The following is a 12,805-nucleotide window of genomic DNA, read 5'->3' on the forward strand; positions in this document are numbered from 1 at the left end:
CATATATGGAGTTAAAGATGAATCATTGTTTCAACAACATATTTATTGTTGTCATAAACAGACAAGAAGACAACAACAAACTGCTCCTCCCATTCAACACATGTCAGTCCAAATCCCAGCAAACTAAATCATCTCCATTTACACATCAAATAGAAACATGAATCACTTGTAATGATTAGAAACTTGATAGAATTTCAAATCTAGTTTGGGGAGTCATTCAGTGAGAAACAGTGAAATGATTTTCCATGTGAAAAGGTGGACAGCAGAAACAGAAAAAAACAGTGAGAACTAAAAGAGAAACAAAGAGCTTTGGAACAACGAGGCAGCAGGAGGACAGCTGCAGTTTAACAGCTTCAACTCACTGACAGGAAACAACATTAGAAACATCATCATCCTCAACTCATCTGCTGCACTAACACTGACACCTTCAACGGACACACCTTCAGTTTATCAACAGTGCTGATGTATGGAAACATCCTGTGAGTGAAAGTGTGTGTGAAGGTGTGTATGTGTGTGTTAGTATCAGGATCAGAGAACGACAGCTTTCCTGTGTTCCAGTCCAGATTCACTCTGATCCTCTGGAACGTCTTCTGTACTGACAGAGTCGTGGATCCAGCTGATGATGACCATGCAAAGTATTTACCTTTATACAACCATATTATCCATAATCCAGACAGTTTGTCTCCCTTCCTCTGCACAGACTCTGCTAACACACCCAGATCCCACCCTGAACTCTCTCCAACTTCAACATCCCAGCTGTGAGTCCCTGAGTTAAAGCCCTCAGAGCCCAGGACAGAGTAGAACAAATCAAACCTCTCTGGATTATCAGGAAGCTGCTGCTTCTCTCCTCCTAGTCTCACACTCGTCAGATCGTCAGACAGGATGAGGTTTGGATGAGCAGTGTTTGGGTCCAGGATGAGAGGAGTGTAGGAGACCATGTCCTTCATGTTGTTCCAGATGTTGAAGGTCAGGTTGCCCAGGTGTTTGGCCTGGTCTATCAGAGCTCCTGAGGGCAGCTGTGGATCATCCAGCAGGGGGCAGCGCTGGACTCTTTCCACTGCAGCCTTGTAGTTGTGCAGGAATGAGACGTCTTCAGCTCTCAGCTCCTCCTCTGTGGCTCTGACTGTGTCTGAAAGAGCTGCTATCTCTCTGCTCAGAGCCTCCATCTTCTCCTTCATCATCCCACTCTTCTGCTCCTCTTCCTCCCTCAGTGCAGCCAGCCTGGCCTCCTCTTCCTCTGCTAGAAACTGATGAAGCTTCTTAAACTGCTCCTTAATCTGCCTCTCTGTGTGTCGGGCCTGGACCTTAATGTGTTCTGCTGTTTGATCAAACTTCACTTGAACTTCTTCACAAACCTTTAACTTCTTCTTTAAGGGCTCCAGAGTTTCCTGAAGTTCCTTCTTGTGTTGTTGTGCAGCTTCATCGATGGGTCTGAATCTGTGATTGGTGTGTTTTTCTGAGTCTCTGCAGACGACACACACTGGCTGCTGATGGTCCAGACAGAAGAGTCTGAGTTTCTCAGAGTGCAGACTGCAGAGAGCCTCTGAAGCTCTCTGATCTCTATCCTGTAAGAATGACTCACACAGGTTCTTTAAAGCTCGGTTTAAAGGTGGTTCTTCCCTTGAAGATCTTCTTTTACAAATTGGACACTCATGTGTTATTTGCTCTCTCCACCATCTCTTCAGACAGTCTTTACAGAAGCTGTGGCTACATGACAGAAGAACAGGATCTCTGAAGACCTCCTGACAGACCGGACAGCAGAGATCCTCCTCTGATCTGGAAGCCATTGAGTCTGTGAGTGAAGCTGAAAACAGCAGACAGGAAGTACAGTCAGTCCTGGCTCCCCTCCCTCCTCTACGACCTTCACTGAAACTTCCTTTGAGTCGTGTTTTTGCTCAAACTCACATTCAGTGTGTGGAGCGTCAGCAGCTTGAAGCAGCAGTGTTGGAGTTTTACACTTTTCTCTCCTGTAGCTGGACTCACTCAGAGGAAGCTGCTAGTTTGGTCTGAGCTCAGTCTGATCGTCTGTGCGTCTCTCTTTACTGAGGTTGAATAACATCCTATTTATTGGTTTTTCCCAGGTGTGTCAGGTGATGGGTGGATCTTCATGGCACCTTTCTGTTAAATGTTTATTTTCACCTGAATCTCAGGTATGTTAATTCCAGTGTTTAACTGTCATCCTTCTTTTACATCAAAGGTATAAAACAGGTTTTGCTCCATTTCAGTTTCACATGTCACAACATAAAGCCTTTTCTGAAGCTCCGAAAATTGTGACTCAGTCGTGCAGCTGTTTGGCAGATTTTCTTCCAGACTTTTATCTGGTTATTTGTCAGGTTCCAGCAATGGTTGTGTAATGTGTGGTGTATTCATAATCGTCTCTGGTACATTTGTTGTATGGGCAGTATGTGTTCATTGTTTGATTGTGTAATTACGTGTTACACACTGGCAATGCATGCCGGGAGATGGTAATACAATGAGTGAAGAGTTGGTCTTACCGCACACAGTGTTCCCGCGTACTTATTCAGATTCAGTGTAAGAATCACACATGGTGTCAGACGTGCTGTGTGACTTGTAAGACTCCATACATCTGCCGAGTGTGAGGAGAAGGGGAAGGTGGAAACGAAATGCCGAATGACGACGTAGACGATCGTCCGAGAGCAGGAGTTAGCACCGCGGCTAGCACCCCCAGCGCTACGTTGAGCATCCAACTACCGAAGCCCTTTGATTTTTCCAAACCACACGAATGGACAAGATGGGTCCGTCGCTTCGAGAGATTCCATCAGGAAAGTAATCTGTCTGCGAGCTCGGAGCAAAATCAAGTGAACACTCTCATATATTGTATGGGAGACGAAGCGGATGACGTCCTGTGCGGACTCGAGTTATGTAGTGATGTAGACCAGCGGGACTATGCTAAAGTGAGAGATAGCTTCCACAACTTTTTCATTGTCAGGAAAAATGTTGTTTATGAGCGCGCACGTTTTAATATACGCAAACAAGAGCCAAATGAGACTGCATTCGTGACTGCCTTGCATGCATTAGCAGAGCACTGTAACTACGGACCGCTCCACGATGAGCTGATAAGAGACAGAATAGTAGTGGGCTTGGTCGACACGAGGCTGTCTGAGCGCATGCAGATGGAAAAAGACTTGGACTTGGATAAAGCTATAAATATGGCCAGGCAGTCAGAAGAAATCAAAAAGCAACAGTCAGCTTTGAGAAGTGAAACAAATGTAATGCAAATAAATGCGAAAACAGTTGACAGAGTGATACAAAAGCACGACAAAATGAAGTTCAACATGTTCAAAATTAAAACTGTCAAAACACAACAGCAGTATAGCAAGAGACAAAGTAATAAATGCTACAAGTGCGGAGGCTCTCCACAGCCGAAACCTGAGTGCCCAGCGAATGATGCAAAATGTCATTTATGTGGAAAAAAAGGTCACTACCAGCGCGTCTGCAGACAAAGCAAGACAGTGTAAAGTATTGAGGAGGAAGAGGAGCAAGGTTTCTTCCTAGGCTCAGTTTCCAGTGACGGCCAGGCGTGGACAGCCATCATACAAGTGAAAGATGCAAAAATCACTTTCAAACTGGATACTGGAGCAGATGTGACTGTAATAGCTCACTCGGACTTATCAAAGATTTTTGCTAACGAACACAGACCAGTTCTCCAGCAGCCAGAAAAACCTTTGTCAGGGCCTGGAAAAACACCACTGGACGTTGCTGGTTTTACAAAGCTACAGCTCAACTACGGAGCAAAACAGACAACAGTTCTTGGCCTGCTGGTGCGAGTTGACGTGGTTTCAATGGACACTCTGAAGACTACTTACTTGCAATGGTCTAGGGAAAGTGCAGCGGGCCTATCACATTAAACTCAAACCGAACGCTGTGCCATACTCGCTCAAAACTCCGCAAAGGCTTCCTCTGCCTCTAATGGGAAGGGTAAAGGAGGAACTCCAACGAATGGAAGAGCTTGGTGTCATTACCCGAGTTGAGGAACCAACAGATTGGTGTGCCGGCATGGTTGTTGTTCCAAAGAAAAACAGCCCTAGGCTGAGACTTTGCATAGACTTTACCGGACTAAATGAGTATGTGTGCAGGGAAAAATATGTGCTGCCATCGGTTGAACAAAGTCTCGGAATGCTCGCAGGAGCCAAAGTGTTTAGCAAACTGGATGCCAAAATGGGCTTCTGGCAGATTCCCCTGTCCGATGAGTCTGCCAAACTCACCACCTTCATTACACCCTTTGGGCGGTTCCACTTTAACCGCCTACCGTTTGGGATCAACTCATCGCCCGAACACTTTGAGCGCATGATGGCAGAGGTCATCGAGGGTCTCGAAGGAGTGGTGTGTCACATTGATGATGTGTTGGTGTGGGGACGTAACCATCAGGAGCATGATTCCCATCTCCGTGCTACACTGCAAAGATTGGAAAAAGCAGGCACAACGCTGAATGCTGAAAAATGCGAGCTCTCCCACAGCAAGGTTGCTTTCTTGGGTCACATCACAGCGGATACAGGAATCAGTCCTGACCCAAAGAAAACAGAGGCGATTATAGAAATGACAGAACCAACTAATGTGTCAGAGTTGCACAGTTTTCTGGGTATGGTGAATCAAGTGGGCAAGTTCATCCCCCATTTAGCCGAAAAAGACAAAGCCCTGCGAGATCTTCTTTCCAAAAAGAACGCATGGTATTGGGGAACTGACCAAGCGAGAGCTTTCAAAACATTGCGAGATGCCCTGACCTCACCCCAAGCGCTCCCAATGTATGACCCCAACAGAGACATTAAAGTATCAGCAGATGCTTCATCCTATGGTCTCGGAGGTGTTCTTTTGCAGCTGTGGAAAGAAGGATGGTGACCAGTGGCGTATGCATCGAGGTCCCTTTCTCCTACAGAACAACGATATGCACAAGTGAAAAAAGAGGCACTGACGTTGACGTCTACATGGGCGTGTGAGCGTTTTCGTGATTTCCTGATTGGTAAACATTTTTGTCTTGAAACGGACCACAAACCTCTCGTTTCCTTACTGGGAAGTTAAGCTCTGGATCTCTTGCCACCCAGGATCCAGCGATTCAGAATGAGACTCATGCGTTACTCGTACACTGTGCAGTACGCCCCAGGGAAATGCTGGATGTGGGGGTCCTTGGCTGGTGTGGTTACATGTGGTCTGCGGTTGTGAGGCCGGTTGGATGTACTGTCAAATTGTCTGAAACGCCTTTGAAGATGGCGTATAGAGAAATGAACATTCATTTCACAGGCAACAGCTCTGGTATACATTCCTGCAGTCAATTGTACGCTCCCTCAAAAGCTGTGACATCTGTAGCATTGTGCTGTTTGATCAAACTGCATATTTCAGAGAGATCTTTTATTTTGGGCAGTCTAAGGCACACCTGTGCAATATTCATACTTTCTAATCAGCACATGCCACACCTGTGAGGTTGGATGGGTTATCTCAAAAACGAGAAGTTTCCACTAACACAGATTTAGACAGATTTGTGAAGAATATTTAATAGTAAGAGGTCCTTTGTGTATGTAGAAAATGTTTCAGATCTTTAAGTTCAGCAAAAACAAAAGTGTTGAGTTTATATTTTTGTTGAGTGTATAATGTAAACAGAATTAGTCCTGCTGGGCAGTTAATTATATAATTACTTCTTCAAAAAAGTTACTGAGTTTGGCAAACAACAAAGTTTTTTGCAGCTATTTTTTATGAATGCAGCCAAGGCGTTTTTAAATAAACATTTCAAACTATTTACAGAACAATCAACTGTTCTGCATCAAATTTGATGCCACACAAATTATTTGTGCCACTCCGCCGTCACTCCTAAAACTTCCCCCCGTTTCTTAACAACTAGATGCCACGTTGCCATATCATTTTTTGATTGGTCGACATGGTACTTTTTTGGACGAATATGAAAGGGAGAGGGAGTTTGTTTTTGCTCACAGGCTTTCAGGCCTTTTTTCTTATGAAACGCCGTTTTTACCGTTTCTTCCCGCAGTAAATATAAACAACGATAGTATTCAGGAAGAAAAACAAACATTGCAGATATTTTTATCATAACTCTGGTTTTACGTGGCCGATCAACACAATTTAAAAACTGGTATAAAGTCCACACTTTTCCGTCAATTGTTTGTCTGTCCTGCTCACATCTCCAATGGTTGTACACGTTGTCATTAACGTGGCTTCACTCCACATCAGCCGCTTTGCTCGCTAAAACACCGGTGTCGGCACATAAGGATGCTGTCATAACCTGTCAACGACGTTGATTAGCTGCGTATATACGAATATGAATCACATCATTGGCTGGACTATGGGATAAGGTGGCATCGTTCTAATCCCATACGGGAGCAGCCAGTCACTCACTGACTAACACTGCAAAACAGAATTGTTAACGTATTCATTTTAATTTCAATTCAGGTTAATGGGTTTTTTTTTGTGCGCAATGCAGATTTTCTGTGCGCAGAGACCGTGGCAGCAGTGCGCAATTGCGCAAATGAGTTATAAGATATAATCTAAGTCGTAACATTGCTGTATGGAGCTGCAGATTTGATTGCAGGTTAACATAGCTGGACTGGCCATCGGGCATACCGGGCATGTGCCCGGTGACTTATTTATTTATTTTTTTTGTAACGACATGAACAATGAAAGGTGGTGGATTGGCCAGATGCAGGTCGATGTGTAAAAATAACTCAGTTGTTTGGTGGTGGCTATGGCGGGGCTTCCACAGAGGCCAGCAGGTGGATGAGGGAAGGGGAGGCAGGAGGAGAGGCCCGAGGCAGCCGCCAGTCCGAGTGCCAGGTGAACTGAACTTCGGGTAAGAAGTTATGACCTGCAGTCTATCTGGGTCAGATATGAACTAAGTTTAGGTGGAGTTAGTTTTTGTTGTGCTGACTTTTTACAGTCAGTTACAATAACTCGTACTGCGTTCTAGCCAGCTTGACGGAGTTTTTATACAGCTGGGTGGGTGCTATGATGTTACTGATAGTGAACTTTATTTTATTCATAAGGTTAGTTAGTAGAGTTGCCAACGGCTCCTTAAAAAAATGGAATGGTCCCTCATTCAGAGAAAATATTACACGTTTCGTATTGAGCTGAGAAGAGATGCAGTTTGTCCAGGACTTTCGCTATAATGAAAAAAAGACACAAAGGAGTTATTCTGTCGTTACGCTGCACAGCTGCCTCTTCTTCTCTCATTCTCTCCTCAATCATTAAACTGATCAATGATCAGCTGATCGGCTTTTCTCACTTGTTTATGTATCGCCCACTTTGTGCCAGAAAGAGGAAACCAGCAGATGTCGCGCTAAACAACAGCAGCACGTTTAAGCTTGATCAGCTGTTGTTAGAATTTATTTAATATTAATTTCTAGTATCAGCTGATGTTTGCTGGAGCCACAGCTGTAAAACTGCTGGTCGTGATGTCGGTTTGGATTTGTGGTGAGAGGGAAACATGAAGATGAAACCAGGAGATGTCCTTACTGAATCATCAGAGCTGAACAGGTGATGGAGAAACAGGTTTACCTTTTAGGTGACATGGATGAGTTGAAGTTATGAGCTGTTTCTGAGAGACAAATAACACCAGGATCCTTTTCTAAGCATCTGGCAGCTGGTAACTGTGCAGGGGCGGGTCTAGCAAAGTTTTGCCAGGGGGCCAGGTAGGGCATTAAGAGGGAAAGGGGGGCGCAAAGAAATACTTTTCTTTTTTATTCTCAATTCAAATATTTAGCTTTTATTAAATAATTATCTAAATCTTACAACCAAAGTTTTTATCTGACGTAAAATGTATAGAAATCATACATATACCAACAAGACTGTACATCACTGTCACAACAGCATTTGTTTTCATTCAAAGTCTTTATGGTTTTAATACCTGGTGGGCCGGTCTGTAGTCAAAATGCCCGATTTTCTGTCCCAGTCCAGCCCTGCAGGTTAATACTGGCAGTGTCACCGTGCCAGCTGACTGTGTTTCATCATCAGCCAGTGTTGTTCTTGATCAATATTACCAAAGTTTACCATAAGGCAGCATAGGAAGTATTTACTTGCTTTCAGGTTTTATTCAAATGTTGGTCTTTTCAGTTGTTTCTCCACTTTTTTCCTGTTTCAAAATCAAACACCAGTTTGTGAGAAGATTATCTTCTTTTTTTAATTGGCAGATAAAGTTTTACATTGGAACTGGCTAATTTGTCAATTGTTTGTTACAAATGTTCGTATTTTAATATTAAAAAATGTTTTTGCCCAAAACATATGTGCACTATATGTCAGTAAAAATACTATGCAAATATTGCTGTCCTTGAATGCTGAGTAAACACTGACAAAGCACTGATTGTATCTCTTGTACTTTATCAACGCAGTATCTAAAAACTTTGCACCGTAGTGGTTAAAACCTCATTCTAATAAGAGTTAAAAGCGCATTCAGTTATTAGGTTTATAGGATTATTGAATTATGGTTAACGGTTGGTAGAATTGTTTTTAAACATTATCTGCCAATTACATCTGCCACCCCTCTCCAAATCTGTGCCCCTACCTGCCCCCCCCAACAAAAACTTTCTAGACACGCCACTGTACTGAAAAGTAGTAGATTGAAATATCTCAGATGTCTGCAGACTCAGATGGTATCAGCCATCAGCCACTTAACTGTTAGTTTGCTTTTGGGTTCTCTCAGCTTCAAGCTGCAGCTTTTCTATTGTATAACAGAGGTGTCCTTCGCTGCTAATTTGGGGAGCATACCAGAGTCGATAAATATTGCAATAAGTTAGAAAAGCAAGTTTAAAGAGTGAAGCAATGCTGAAGGTGACCTAGTAGCAGGTGGAAGAGACCAGCTGCAGGTAATGTGGGTAGAGATGACTCAGTTAACTGAAAATACTGGAAACAGGAAAAAATCTAGTTCACTAGAAACTCACAGCATTACAAGGAATTCATGGAATAAAATATAATGTTCCTCATATAACTCTACAGGAGCGCACAGACCTCAGACCTCACTCTAGACGAATCCTCTTTTATATACTGCCATGAGGTTTTACTTTGACACAAAGATGTTTATAAATGTGTCTTTTTAAACTTTCTGTAGGAGCTTCTCTGTATATGTATTGTTTGATTATGTTTTGAATGTGTTTTAATATGTAAGTGTGAAACAAATATTTAAAACAGCTCTTTTGCCAATAACAACACTGGTCGATAGCATGTTCAAACTAAGTACTACGGTCAGACTAATTGAACTGTGAGAATTAAAAGCTTTTGTTTTCATTGTCCAAAAGTTGATTCTGTTCATCTGGACGTAGCGTTTTGTGGTTTACAGTTTATAAAACTGTTTATAAGATTTGGGGAAACCTGCAGTCAGCTGAGACTGAAGAAGTCACTTGGATGAGTGACGAAACTTTTCTCCCACAAAACGCTACGTTATGCTATGTCCAGATGAACCGAATCAACTTTTGGAGATTTACTTACCTGGATGATTGAGAATGCATCAAGATGTTTGTTTTCATTGCTTTTCAGTGTCTGTTGGTTATTTATTTGAAGCACACATAACAGCTGGTCCACATGCATGAAAATCCTTCAGTGAATGATTTTAGAATTTTGGCTTCCACCACGTTCACCTAAAATCACCTCTGGTGATGTTCATAGCATGTGTGATTAAATCATGGTTTATTTACACAGAAATGCATATAATGTTCGTTATTGTATAGCAGCCTTCAGTATTATCATGAGTTATTATTATTTACTTCAGGTACACTGGGATAAGTAATCCATGGAAAGGATTTTATTTTGTTCATAGAAATCCTAAACAAGGAGGACAAAATGAGTGATCGTATCACTATTTTTCAGGAAAATATGAGAAAATAAAAAGTAATTAATTTTATAGGCTATTGATTGAGTGGGGCACATGACTGCTTCTGAAGCTTCAATCCCATGGTGATCTTCTACAGTCAAAAATAATTTATTCACAAAGAATCAAAATTCTGGCAAGAGAAGCAAACTAACAGCTCAACAGGAGATTAACAGCAGAACTGAGGAAGGAGCGAGTGTCAGGTCTGACATGTTCACACGTGTTCCTCTGTAAACTGTGAGGCAATTCAAATCAGTGAAAGGAGCCTGAAGGAGGAAATTCGTATGATGTAAGGTACAACACATACACTGATAGAAATTACTATCAGTTCACTGCGCACGGGGTTCTGAGGATTAAAACTCAGGTGGCGTGCCAGATTTATCTAGAGGAGAGCTGCATGTTCCACCCTAGATACTTGAATGACACTAACATGGGTTGATCAATAGCTGCGTTTTTACAGTGGTATTCATGTTGGTCATTACAGATTCAATATCCAATCCAACTTTATTTATAAAGCACCTAATAAAACACAATGGAAAGAAATGTGATGATGAGATAATTTTCACATCTGTTCTTATTTAAATGACACATATGAAACAATAGGGTGAGAAAAAGTGGTGAAGTAAGATGCACATCTTCTCAACATTTTAGTTTTAACATGTCAAACATCTGGCATCATACTTTGAAGAGACTAGTGCAATGGTGTGTTGAGTCTTAGTGCACCACATTTCTCTTTTCATTGTTCGTTATCACTTCTCCTGCCCACCTTTCCTTGGCACCAGGGCCCCATACAAGACAAACTGATTATTTTAAACTGTACATCATGCAAAGATAGAGGATTTCTAAAATAAGATGGCAGTGCTGGAAAAAATATGGAAAAAACAGTAAGTGAAACTTCCATGGATGCATGACATTTAAGGTAATGTGAGAGTTGAAAAGTCAAGTTTCTGTACTTTGATGTATACTTAATCACTGTTATTGTATAACTATGGCACTGGTTAGGTTTTTTTTTTTCTTAATTTCAGTTCAGCTTCCTTTCAGTTTATGTTTAAAGTTGTTTCACTTACTTTCACTTTTTTTTCTTACCATGGTATGTGAAAAGGTGGACAGCAGAAACAGAAAGAAACAGTGAGAACTAAAAGAGAAACAAAGAGCTTTGGAACAACGAGGCAGCAGGAGGACAGCTGCAGTTTAACAGCTTCAACTCACTGACAGGAAACAACATTAGAAACATCATCATCCTCAACTCATCTGCTGCACTGACACTGACACCTTCAACGGCAACACCTTCACTTTACCACCAGTTTCAATAAATGGAAACATCCTGTGAGTGAAAGTGTGTGTGAAGGTGTGTATGTGTGTGTTAGTATCAGGATCAGAGAACGACAGCTTTCCTCTGTTCCAGTCCAGATTCACTCTGATCCTCTGGAGCTTCTTCTCTACTGAGAGATCAGTAAACGATGATGGTGACCATGCTGAATATTTACCTGAACCAAGCCCCATTTCCCATAATCCAGCCCATATGTGCTGCTTCCTTTGCACAGACTCTGCTGACACACCCAGTCCCCATCCTTTACAGTCTCCAACCTCAACATCCCAGCTGTGAGTCCCTGAGTTAAAGCCCTCAGAGCCCAGGACAGAGCAATAACTCTCAAACCTCTCTGGATTATCAGGAAGCTGCTGCTTCTCTCCTCCTCGTCTCACACTGGTCAGATCTTCAGACAGGATGAGTTTTGGATTTGCAGTGTTTGGGTCCAGAATGAGAGGAGTGTAGGAGACCATGTCCTTCATGTTGTTCCAGATGTTGAAGGTCAGGTTGCCCAGGTGTTTGGCCTGGTCTATCAGAGCTCCTGAGGGCAGCTGTGGATCATCCAGCAGGGGGCAGCGCTGGACTCTTTCCACTGCAGCCTTGTAGTTGTGCAGGAATGAGACGTCTTCAGCTCTCAGCTCCTCCTCTGTGGCTCTGACTGTGTCTGAAAGAGCTGCTATCTCTCTGCTCAGAGCCTCCATCTTCTCCTTCATCATCCCACTCTTCTGCTCCTCTTCCTCCCTCAGTGCAGCCAGCCTGGCCTCCTCTTCCTCTGCTAGAAACTGGTGAAGCTTCTTAAACTGCTCCTTAATCTGCCTCTCTGTGTGTCGGGCCTGGACCTTAATGTGTTCTGCTGTTTGATCAAACTTCACTTGAACTTCTTCACAAACCTTTAACTTCTTCTTTAAGGGCTCCAGAGTTTCCTGAAGTTCCTTCTTGTATTGTTGTGCAGCTTCATCGATGGGTCTGACTCTGTGATTGGTGTGTTTTTCTGAGTCTCTGCAGACGAGACACACTGGCTGCTGATGGTCCAGACAGAAGAGTTTGAGTTTCTCAGAGTGCAGACTGCAGAGAGCCTCTGAAGCTCTCTGATCTCTCTCCTGTAAGAACAACTCACACAGGTTCTTTAAAGCTCGGTTTAAAGGTGGTTCATAAACTGATAATTCCTTACAAACTGGACACTCGTGTGTTATTCTCTCTCTCCACCATCTCTTCAGACAGTCTTTACAGAAGCTGTGGCTACATGACAGAAGAACAGGATCTCTGAAGACCTGCTGACAGACCGGACAGCAGAGATCCTCCTCTGATCTGGAAGCCATTGAGTCTGTGAGTGAAGCTGAAAACAGCAGACAGGAAGTACAGTCAGTCCTGGCTCCCCTCCCTCCTCTACCACCTTCACTGAAACTTCCTTTGAGTCGTGTTTTTGCTCAAACTCACATTCAGTGTGTGGAGCGTCAGCAGCTTGAAGCAGCAGTGTTGGAGTTTTCCACTTTTCTCTCCTGTAGCTGGACTCACTCAGAGGAAGCTGCTAGTTTGGTCTGAGCTCAGTCTGATCGTCTGTGCGTCTCTCTTTACTGAGGACGAAGAACATCCTGTTTCCTGGTTTGTCGCATTTGAATCATGTAAGAGGTGGAGTTTCTTTCCTTTGACTAATGTTGCTTCATTCATATTTCAGGCTA

At 42.9% G+C, this 12,805-nt stretch overlaps 2 protein-coding genes across 2 annotated transcripts; both read right to left on the minus strand.

The window, feature by feature from the left end:
* Positions 1-306: 306 nt before the first annotated feature.
* LOC120735092 (nuclear factor 7, brain-like) lies at positions 307-2,714 on the minus strand. The gene is made up of 2 exons (XM_040034269.1): positions 1,906-2,714; positions 307-1,804 (listed from the first exon to the last, which is right to left on the minus strand). Exon 2 carries the CDS (start codon positions 1,785-1,787, stop codon positions 396-398), a length of 1,392 nt encoding a protein of 463 aa, XP_039890203.1. The 5' UTR covers positions 1,788-1,804; positions 1,906-2,714; the 3' UTR covers positions 307-395.
* Positions 2,715-10,986: 8,272 nt separating this feature from the next.
* On the minus strand, positions 10,987-12,805 carry LOC120735093 (nuclear factor 7, brain-like). Its single transcript, XM_040034270.1, has 2 exons — positions 12,564-12,805; positions 10,987-12,462 (listed from the first exon to the last, which is right to left on the minus strand). Exon 2 carries the CDS (start codon positions 12,443-12,445, stop codon positions 11,060-11,062), a length of 1,386 nt encoding a protein of 461 aa, XP_039890204.1. The 5' UTR covers positions 12,446-12,462; positions 12,564-12,805; the 3' UTR covers positions 10,987-11,059.

This window comes from Simochromis diagramma, unplaced genomic scaffold, assembly GCF_900408965.1.
Source record: "Simochromis diagramma unplaced genomic scaffold, fSimDia1.1 OVJJ01000747.1, whole genome shotgun sequence".
NCBI lineage: Eukaryota > Metazoa > Chordata > Actinopteri > Cichliformes > Cichlidae > Simochromis > Simochromis diagramma.

Bases quoted from the DNA above. Each gene is read 5' to 3' on its own strand.
- LOC120735092 (XM_040034269.1), bottom strand. From the start codon at position 1,787: ATGGCTTCCAGATCAGAGGAGGATCTCTGCTGTCCGGTCTGTCAGGAG.
- LOC120735093 (XM_040034270.1), bottom strand. From the start codon at position 12,445: ATGGCTTCCAGATCAGAGGAGGATCTCTGCTGTCCGGTCTGTCAGCAG.